Source organism: Candoia aspera, chromosome 15, assembly GCF_035149785.1.
Source record: "Candoia aspera isolate rCanAsp1 chromosome 15, rCanAsp1.hap2, whole genome shotgun sequence".
Lineage (NCBI taxonomy): Eukaryota > Metazoa > Chordata > Lepidosauria > Squamata > Boidae > Candoia > Candoia aspera.
Genome location: NC_086167.1, coordinates 14,907,123 through 14,917,616, shown reverse-complemented (window position 1 = coordinate 14,917,616; position 10,494 = coordinate 14,907,123). Strand labels below are relative to the sequence as shown.

At 50.2% G+C, this 10,494-nt stretch overlaps 1 protein-coding gene across 1 annotated transcript in view; it reads left to right on the top strand.

Moving 5' to 3' along the window:
- The first annotated feature begins 3,164 nt into the window (after nt 1-3,164).
- HIP1R (huntingtin interacting protein 1 related) overlaps nt 3,165-10,494 on the top strand; it is a 38,216-nt gene continuing 30,886 nt past the window's right edge. The window contains exon 1 of the mRNA XM_063315654.1: nt 3,165-3,303. Coding sequence (XP_063171724.1) covers nt 3,211-3,303 — 93 coding nt within the window. The 5' untranslated portion in view covers nt 3,165-3,210. The remainder of the gene's footprint in view (nt 3,304-10,494) is intronic.

The window sequence follows — 10,494 nt, the reverse complement described above, 5'->3', positions numbered from 1 at the left end:
ATCGGGTTTCTCCAGCCTACCTCAACTAGTTTTTTTTTTCCAGTGCTGTTATTGAATGCTGGTGGACGAAAAATAATGTATGTAGATCTGGGAAGGTGCAGTGGCAGCGGAAATACGGTGATTATGGGCTGTTAGCTGCCCAAGAACATGATAAAGCTGCTTTGTTTTTGACAGGCAGGGATGGGTCCCGAATCCTTCGGTGAAGGGAGGGTGCCTGCTGAAGAAGAAAGCAGCATCAAAGTTCCTCTCTTTCCTTTACAGTCTCAAGTAAGTTTTCTCTTCCTCTTTCGGCTCCCGTTTGTCTTAATTGGACAGCTGGGATCTTGTGGGAATACAGGTAGTCCTTGCTTAACAACCATTTGTTTAGCGGTGGTTTGGACTTATGACGGTGCTAGAAAAACAACTTGCAGCTAGTCCTCACACTTATGACCATCGCAGCGTCCCTGCAGTCATGCGATCACGATTTGGGCATTTATGAATGTCACAGCATCCCACGGTCACCATTTTCAACCTTCCCAGCTGGCTTCCGGCAAACAAAAACAATGGGGAACCACATGATTCGCTTAACAACCATATGGGTCGCTTAATGACTGCAGTGATTCGCTTAATGACCACCGCAAAAACGGTAAAATCAGGTCGGATTTGCTTAATGACTGCTTCACTTAGCAAACAAAATTCCAGTCTCAATTGTGGTCATTAAGCGAGGACTACCTGTAGTAGGAACTTGGCTATGAATTTCTGTAGCCTTACAACTTCAGGTGCATCAGCCAAGCAAAATCTAGGCAGAACAAAGTATTTCCTGGAGTGTCTTGCAGTATATATGCACGATATTTGCCCACATCTGCTGGCGTGAAAATGCAGAAAATAAACAGCTTGGTTTGCTTCCCTGTGAAATTGCAGCCAGATTTGGCTTCCTGGCTACAGAGCCTCCTTGCCCAGCCAAAGCTAGACACGGGCACGAAGGTGCCACCCTGGCAGCAGGGTCTGAGAAAACGAGCACGTTTTGCACTCAGCTCCCAAGGCCACCGAGCACTTGACAGTTCCAGCAAATCTCACAGCCTGCAAATCCTGCTGGTCCTGATTTTTTAGCTGCCTAGGAGAAATGTAATTGCAGGAATATTTGTGGAGCAATGGGGGAAAAAAAAGAAGTTTCCGGCCCTGATACAAAAGTCGGTTTTGAGGGAGGCAACTCACCCTGCAAAATAAATATTGTTTTAAAAACATCCCCAGGGCTACGGCTGGCAGTATTTTTCCAAACACTCCAGTGCATAAAACAGCAAAACCTGAAACTGATTTGGGAGCGTGGTGTTTTCAGCTTGTTTTGCTTCATCCAAAGTTGGCTTTCCCCCCCCCCCTTTTAAGACCCGCTGTCCCGTATTTTGCCTACAGCTGCAAAGAAGACACTCCTCCTGAAGGCGGAACATCGTCCATGGATGGTCACCCGTAGCTCGGTCTCTGAAAAGTCCTCCAGAGCCTTGACTAAATGCTGGCGGTCATTCCCTAAAATACGGATTTTTAAACAATCAGAAATTATGCTGAAACGAATAAAAACTATTTTTGGAAGAGCACTGCATGGATGAACGGCTAGTCTGTTTTTTGAAGTTGCTTTGATATATAAGGTTATATAGTTGGAAGTGTATTTTTGGGGCCCGGTTTTGTTTTTGTACAAGCTGCTTAAGGGTTTCTTTTTATCCGGCCAGGCTTCCCTTACAAAGGACCGTTCTCTCCATTGCTGGAGTATAGGAAAGGTATTTGCGCCTGCTGCTATTCACCGGATGGAGCAGGGGTGGTCAAAAAAGTCAAGATGGCAGGCGTTTTGAAAAGGGCGATGCCAGCGGCCTCTCGAAAACCGTCTCCCTTTAAGCGCCTGGTGCACCGCAGCGAAGTGCATAAAGTGGGTGCTGTTTCTCTTGCTTTTCAGAATCTTCCTCAACAGCCGCGAGTTAATAATTACCTCCCATTTGGGTGCTCAGCAGCGGGGCTGCCAATGTGCTTGGGTGTTTCCCCCCACATGCTGGGCACCCCCTGCTCCTCTAAACGCGGGCAGACCTTCCCGGCTGGGCGCCCTTCCTCCCTCCCTCCCCCTGGCACAGCTGCTGCACAGATGGATAGCAGAGGGAATCGAAAGAATATGGAAGATGGAAAGAAATGGGGGAGGGGATGCTGGAAAGAAATGCTAAAGGGAAAGGCTGGGGTCTCCGTCTGCTGTGTGGTTGGCATCCTGGCTTGGAGGGGGTCTTGCTACCCGAGCCCTGTGCTTTTCTGCAGAAATGTGGCCTGGAGCCAGCTGGCAAGTGGCGCCAGGCAGCCTCGAGGTAGAGCCCTGGGACAAAAGCAGCCTTTCTCCACCTTGGGCCCTTTAAGATGGGTGGACTTCAACTCCCAGAATTCCCCAGCCAGCCATGCTGGCTTGGGAATTCTGGGAGTTGAAGTCCACCCATCTTAAAGGGCCCAAGGTGGAGAAACGCTTTCCCCACGTCCCATCTGACTCCTGGAAAAGGAGCGTAAGCGCCCCCCTCGGTTTCCGCGCAGCCCTCGTCCGCGCCACCGTCCGAGCCTCCCCAGAGGAGGGCAGTCTACCTTGGACGTGAAGGCAGCCCCCGATGCCTTCTTAAGCCGCGACCGACCGGCTTCCCCGCAACGGGTCCGGGGAGTCCCAGCCGGGGGGGTTCGCGCGGCACCTACTTTTCCCAACGCACCTCCCAGAATCCCCCCTTCCTGCTGTACCGGACGGTTGCTCAGCGCGGTACGGGCGGGGGGCGCCCGGGGGGGAGGTCGCCCCCCCGCATCCCGGCCCGGGGCGAGGGCTGCTCTGCCCGCGCACGTGGGAAGCGGGTCCGAAGGAGGGAAGGGCGGCCCAGCTTGGCATCGGCTGGCACGGCCGCGCGTGCCCCACGGGGCGCTGCCCCGCCGCCAGCCGCCGGGCCGCCCCGCGCTCCGCGCCCGCCGCGGGGGACGCGCCGACGCCGGGCGAGCCCCGCGCGGGCGCGGCCGGGGCGGGGGGCGGGGGGAGCGGGCGCGGATTGGCTGCCCGGCCGGGGGAGCGGCCCCTCCGCGGCGCGGGAGTGGGCGCCGGCGGGGGCGTGGCCGGCGGGCGCCGCGCCCCCCGGGCGCCCTGGCAGGCGCGGCGGCGGCGGCGGAGTCTGGCGGGCGGCGCGAGCCGGAGCGGGAGGCGGCGCCGGGCGGACGCGCAGCTCCTTCGGCGGTCCCATGAACACCATCAAGAACGTCCCGGCCCGCGTGCTGAGCCGCCGCGCCGGCCACAGCCTGGAGGCCGAGCGGGAGCAGTTCGACAAGAGCCAGGCAAGGCGGCCGTCAGCCGAGGAGGGCTGGGAGGGGGCGCCCTTGGGGGGAGCGGGCAGGGGGGGCCTGCGGGTGCATCTGCCCCACCACGCCACGCCCGCAAGGTCTCCCTCCATGCATGGGCATGGGGGCCCGGGCCTCCCCCCCAGCAGAATCCATCTTTTCTTTCTGCCCCCCCCGGATCTCATCCAGGCTGCCCGGGGAGGGGGGGCGCCTTGCCCCAAGGGCAGCCAAGCACAGCGGGGGCGGGCGGGGGGGAGAAGGAAGTGAGGATAAATTCGATAAAGCATCTCCAAAAATGAGATGCAGCACAGTTGGGGGGTGGGAACCGGGTCTGTGGGGGGGCTAGACCCTTAAGAGGGACGGGGAAGTAGGAAAGCAATCCTAAACTTGCCCAGAACCCTATTGTTGTTGTTGTTATTATTATTATTATTATTTCTGGTTATTATGCTGTCTTAATGCTACACGGTGTAAAACTTCTGCTCTGGATTCACCTCCTTTCCCTCACCCTGTGCTGAGTCTTCTGCCCCTTCCTGGGGGCTGCTTTGCAACCAGGTGGCTGCAATCTGGGGGGGCTCCTCTCTCTGTCCCCCAAATTTGGAAGAATCCCAGGGTGGGAAGCACCATGCAGCAGCCAGCTGCAACTTCGCAGCTGTATGTGGACCCAACCCAAGGCCAGTCGGAAAGGAACTGTTTCTGGTGCTGCTTTGGCTGAAAAAGAGCAGGGAATGTACATGGTCGTTATTTCGGGGTATTTTCTTCTCTAATGGGTTGATATTTCTGCCATCCGCCTGAACGTGACCCGTGATGGATTGAAATCCATACATCATTTGATCTTTCTGGGAGAGAGGGAGAAATCTCCTTTCGCCCCTCGACTGGGAATGTCTGCTGTGCAAAAACTGCTGTTAGATGTTGCCTTCCTACAACGCTCTCCATATATGTGCATGTTTGTCAAATGCACGCAAAATATGTGCAACTCGGACCGATGGGGGTGGATGAATAGATTTCACAGCCTCAACAAGGCCTTTGTTTCGGTCAGTAGGAGAGGCTGGCCTTCCGACCTTCCAATTTCAGTTTTGTTTCTGGGTATTTTTGATACTTAGCTTTGGGTAAAGACTCTACTCTGCGGCATTCAGAGAGGTCTCTGCTTCCTGTTGACCTGTGCAAGTTTGTTTACGTTTCTGGGGTGGCGTTCAAAGGGGTGTGTATCCTTGAAGGATGGCTTGCAAGGGACACACCCTTCGGGCTCTGGAATTCCTTCTCCCGGGATTCTGTCTGGATGCCGGGCAACTCAGGTGGGGATTCAGCGGTGAAGGGGGCAATGCGGTCTGCACCTGCTTTTTTTTCTTTTAATATAATTTTCTTAAAGATTTTTAAAAAGAAAATAAAAACGAATACCAACTAATATAAAGTAAGACAAAGAAAAGGAGGAAGAAATCAGAGAGAAAGCTAAACGTGTAAGAATGGATAGAAAAGAAAGAAAAAAGATACCAAGAAGGATCTTCCGATTTCCTTTACAGCAGTTAAAGTTTACTCTTACTGTATAGTTACAACATACCTCTCTTCTTTCTATAGGTGATTCTGGTGTTTCTCAACCTTGGCAACTTTAAGATGGATGGACTTCAACTCCCAGAATTCCCCCAGCCAGACATGCTGGCTGGGGGAATTCTGGGAGTTGAAGTCCACCCATCTTAAAGTTCCTGAGGTTGAGATACACTGGTCTAATCATCAAAACCATAAGAGGGGAATGCAATTGCACATGTTTAAGAGGTCCCCAGTGGCTGTTGTCAAGTTGTGTTCTGGCATCTCTCTGCCTTGTCTGGTTGTATCACCTTGTCTGGATCTGTGTTTTGAGGAAAGGGTCCAGAGCAATTTCATTTATTTTATCTGTAGCCTGTCACCTCTGCATGTATTTGGGGAAGCAAAAATTTGGCATATTCCTAGTTTGTGCAATCATTTGTGATCTTGTGTGTGTTGGTCAGGTCATATTTCTCGCTTTCTAGAGAGGGAAATATCTGGTTCTGTTCCTATGAGTAGGTTTTTTATATTATTATTATTTTTTTAATAGGAGTGTGTAGCACCTTAGATTGATCACGAACACATTTTTCATAGCTTGCTGCCCGTTGAATTATTGAAGTGAGCAGAGTCTACCAACATTTCTAGCACTATTAAATGTACTGTATTCCTTTTTACTTGGGGTGGGTTGAATAGAAATCTCAGTTCGGAGTTTTCCCTTCCTGCTCAACACACAGACTGTATTATTTCCCTGGAGTTTTGCCCTAGAGACTTCTGCTCTTGATTTTTATCAGCAGAGGAGTTAGGAAATAGTGTTGAATCAAATAAAATAATTCTTTACCCTGTGCAGGATCCTCTCCATTTTCCAAAATGTCTCAGTAAACTGAATTTAGAGGGAGGCTACCTTGGTTCAAAATACAGTATTTGCTGTCTCAAGATGGCCCTTTGAAAAAAGGAGGAAGGAGATTTTGGCCTGATTTCACTGCAACACACCCCTGCACTGTTCCCAGCTGACGCTGCCCTGACTTTTTATGTGCGTGGACACAAATACCCATGCATGGGGAACAGACTTCCATTTTTAAAACCCATCTTCAAGTGAATTGGGAAACTTCCTTTGTGGTTTCATTCTCACACTCTCTCAAAACCCTTACATTTCTTCAAACAAACTTAGACAGACCGAACTTCTGTTTTTCCTGGTTATTCTAGCAGATCCGGTTTGGCATATGCCAAGACTTGGAGAGCTAAAAAAATCCATTGTAGGTTTGATCACACGGGCTGTTGGTTAAACTGCACAGCCTTGTTTGGGATAAGACACCCCCCTCCCCAGCTGCTGATTTAATTTTTTTCTCGTTGGCTGCACCCTTTTCAGAAGTAAGTAGAACCTACATTACATGCCCATAATGCATTCTAGTAAAACACCCACTAAAAAGCTTTGTTTACCCAAAGGTTGGCAGTTGCTTCTGAATTTGCTTTCCGGTACGAATGCATTATTTTTGTTATTATTTTTACAATGTTTGCCTCAAAATACCCAGCCTGGGATTTGTGACTCTAAGATGCATAGGGAATAGGTTGTCTTACAGCACGGTCCTAAAACACATTCAATGAGCTATAAGCCCTGCCCCAACCTCTGTGGGATTTCTCTGCAAAATGTATGTAGGAGGTCCGTTTTAGCAAAACGTTCCAGTCACAGCCTAAGGGGCCTGAACTTTATTGTTGGTGCCTCTGTCAAATTACTGGGTAGGCAGGTAAACCTTTATTATAGTCTTTGACCAACATGTGAATTATTGGGGTGATCATATTCCCTTGAGAATAATATTCTTCTCCTCCCCTTCAGGTTAGGAAGAGAGGAGATTTGGAGTCCATTTCAGCAAGGAAAGGTTCTCTCCCGCCCCCCACGTTTATCTCCTGTATAAACACACCTTTAGTGCAAAATGTAGGAAAGTTTTACAACTGCTGGTTAAAGTCAGGAGAAAGCTATGGAATCTCACGGAGGTGAAGGAGCCCTTTGAAGCCATCAAGAATGCTGAGATAGCTGGTCAGTTTTGTGGCTTCCCAAAAGGAATGGCCTTTGGCACTCTTAGCCCTGTTTGCAAAGTTGATTTGGTCCCAAGAAGGTGTGTGTGTATGTGTACAGTCCTCGTTTAGTGACCATAGTTGGGACCGCAACTCATGTTTCTTCATGATTTTAGCATCTTACTTCAGCTTTCCTTTGCCTTACAGACCTGCGAAGGTCGTAAATGCAAGGAATGGTCGCTAAGTTCCTTTTCTATCACTGTCGTAACTGTGAATGGTCACTAAATGAGGTGGTCACTAAATGAGGACTGCCTGAAGATAGATAGATAGATATAGTAGCCCTTAGTCTGCAGTGCAAAGGATGGAGTTCCCCCTCTAAATGTCAGTGCTAGAGGGTCTGTTTTTTTAGAAGTTCCCATCACATTCAGTCTTTATTACGGTCATTGGGCAACCCAGGATAAGATCAGAAGCGGAGATCAGCCCAAAAGGATGTTGGCAAGATCCAGATAAAGTGGAGGGCCGGAATCCTTTGGCACTAGCCCAGCGGCCGGAGACCCATTTGGTAGACTCTGCAAGACACAGCCCAACATTTTTGGCCGTGCTTAGGATCCCTTTCAAATCAGCAGTGAGTTGAACCCTGACTGGGCTCCCCCAGGTATATTGCGAAAAGTGGTTCCAGGGTTAACGATTAACTTTGAATCCTATTGCCTGCCGGGTTGCGAGATAGCCAGCGTTATCTTTGGGGAGGAAAGATTTCTGACCAGGGAGCTTTTCCTAGCCCAGCCTGGGATATTTTTCTGCCTGGAAAAGGTGTGGCTTGACTTTTCCCCTTGGACGGTGCGTTGCTCAGAGCCTGTGGGGCCAGCAAGGAATCAGAGCCAATCCGTGGCACATGGATCGGCCTGACGTCCTAGAACCAAATCTGTTTCCCTCTCCAGAGGCAGAAGAGGACCAGAACGACCAAAAAGAAAAAAAAAGGATGGATTTGGAAGCCAGGCAGCTTTGCATGATGGACATGGAAATGTTGGCCAGGACCGCCTCTTGTAGATGCGTCTGGGCCCAGCTGTGTGTCCTCCAGCGCTGGAGGAGGCCCAGGGATGAATCCAGAGTTGAGGGGAGACCCAGCTTTTTTCATGGCTGGCAACAGCAGAGAAAGCACACGCATTCTAGATTGGTGTTTCTCAACCTTGGCAACTTTAAGAAGCGTGGACTTCAACTCCCAGAATTCCCCAGCACAGCTGGCTGGGGAATTCTGGGAGTTGAAGTCCACGCTTCTTAAAGTTGCCAAGGTTGAGGAGCACTGTTTTAAATAAATCTCTTCTCCCATCCTGTGTGGGTTTGAGCGCCTCTTGTTCTTTCCATTCTCCAACACAGTGGAAGCCCAGCATGCTTCTCTCCAGAGCCTGCTCAGCTTGATGGAATACAGTTCCCGGCTGGGCAGCCTTTGGTTTGCATTTGGAAATGGAAACTGAGATAAGCATTGTTCATCGGACATCATTTTCTATAATTGTAGGTTGACTCACATTTAATTGCTCAAGTCTGAACAGCAGAGAGGATGTTGCACCCATCTAGCTCTGTGTGGGAAGAGCAGCACACCCAGGATTAGCATCCTTTACATTTCAGCTCTGCCCCTTTGGGGTGCCTTGGTAGGGCTGCTGGCAGTTGGCAGCGACAGTCTAGGCCGGATCGCAATCCTCCCGGGGTGTCTTGGGGGGCAGTTTCGCCCAGTTGAATTAAAAGCCACCCAAACCTGGCACCAACCCCTTCGGAGTCTTTGGCTGATTTCCATTCTTTCTCTGCTCTGTGGCTAAGAATCAGGGTGTCGAAGAGGAAATGAGATCACGGCAAAGGAAGCGGCATTTGCACAACTGGGAAGCCTCCCGTGCAGGAACTAGAAATACCCGCTCAGCCTTCAAGAAAAGCTCTCCCTGGCTTTGTGATTTCATCCCCGTGGCTCCAGACAATTTCTGAGTCACTTCCTTTTTTCTCCTGCCTTTGTTTGGAGGCTGGAAAGAGGGTGAGGGAGATGGGCAACTGGGCAGCTGGCATGAAAAGCACACTTGGCAGAGGGTGCCCTGCTTTGGAAACACGACGGCCCAGGATTCGGCCAAGTTAAGGAGGCTAGCTGTGGTCCTCTTTCATGGGCTGTTGGACAAATCATTCTGCAAAGTGGTGATTAATCGGTCTGGTGAAAAGTGTCTGTGTGTCCAGGGGAATCTGGTCCTCCAAGGATCCTGTTCCGTGGAGGGGCAAGCAAGGTGACGTCTTCCAGGTGTTTCAAAATAACGTTCCCTCAGTCTTTTCCCACCATGTAGGCCTGATGGAGATTGAAGGTCAAAAGATCTGGAGGACTCCAGCAGAGCTACATCTGTGTAGGATGGTTATAGCAGGAAGTTGCTAAGGTTTCAGGTGCAAGGAAAACTGTGCCATGCTGCTGGCACGCTGCCCTCGCTAAGCCTCAGAGCAAATTAATATTTACCTTTTCCCGGCTATCTTGGTAGCTTGGTTAAACAAAAATGCCAAGCAGCAAACATGACACAATCCACACTCTACGTAACCTTTATCCTCTGGAAACCCTAGAATCACCCTAACTACATACAGGACACTTAAGCTGCTTACTGAATTGACCTGGTTTTTGGTACACACAGAATGTTGAAGTATAAACTAGCTGTGGCTTACACACTGAGCTACCATCATCATCATCATTGTCGTCGTCCTAGGTTCTTGGGAAGAACTCCATGCGAATGAAGGCCAACTCCAGCTAAAGAACTGGCAGCTGTGATTTCGCATTGTGTATAACAACAACAACAACTACTACCAAGCCAAACAAAGCAAGTAGGCTTGTGTGCAACCCAATTAAATGTGTGGCACGATCATGGAGGGCCTGTTTAAGCTTGTATGGATCCAGTGTGAAGCTGAGGCATCTTCTGAGTCACAGGTTGTGATTGGAGCTCATGGAATCTGTCCACCCCACTGGTTGGCCTCCTTTCTATCTTCTACCCATCCTTCCAGAAGAGAGTGTTGTCAGATGAGAGCATCTGAGATGATCCCTAGTCCCCACAAAACATTGCAGCTGCCTCCAGAGAACCACAGAAACCTTCAGGCTGTCCTCTTCCTCGGTCTTCTGAACAAGCTTTTGTTTGGTCCAAGGAGCCAGCTTTCTCAGCCTCCAGGACCTGGTTGACTCCCACCACAACGTTCTGAGATGCGGTGGGGTGAACTTAGGCTGTAGCAGAAAGGCATTTGCCACAATCATATTGTTGGTCGAGTAACAAAGCTTGGGAGTTGGGAAGGAACCTCCCTCTAGTAGAAAATCAGCCCAGCAAGGAACAGATGATTTAGGACACCTTCAGTAGGTTTTCCATTGGGGGAGATTTTTTATACAATGGGGTGTTTGAAAAGGTGCAGAGCCCTTTCAATAAAATAAAATTCCTAGTTTGAGGCCAGAGAGTTTCATTAAGGAAGCTGCACGGGAAAGGACCTGTGTTTTCTCCAATCCCCCAGCTTGGCTTAAAGTGCTCTTCCGTGCTTTGCACAATTACTGGTGTGTGTGCAAGTGACGGAATGCCAGGAATGTTGGCGGATGGTTACGAGGGTGTGTCGCCCTCCCACTCGCTGGCCTTGTGCTGGGGTTGGGTCAGCTGTCTTTCACCTGGCCTGCTT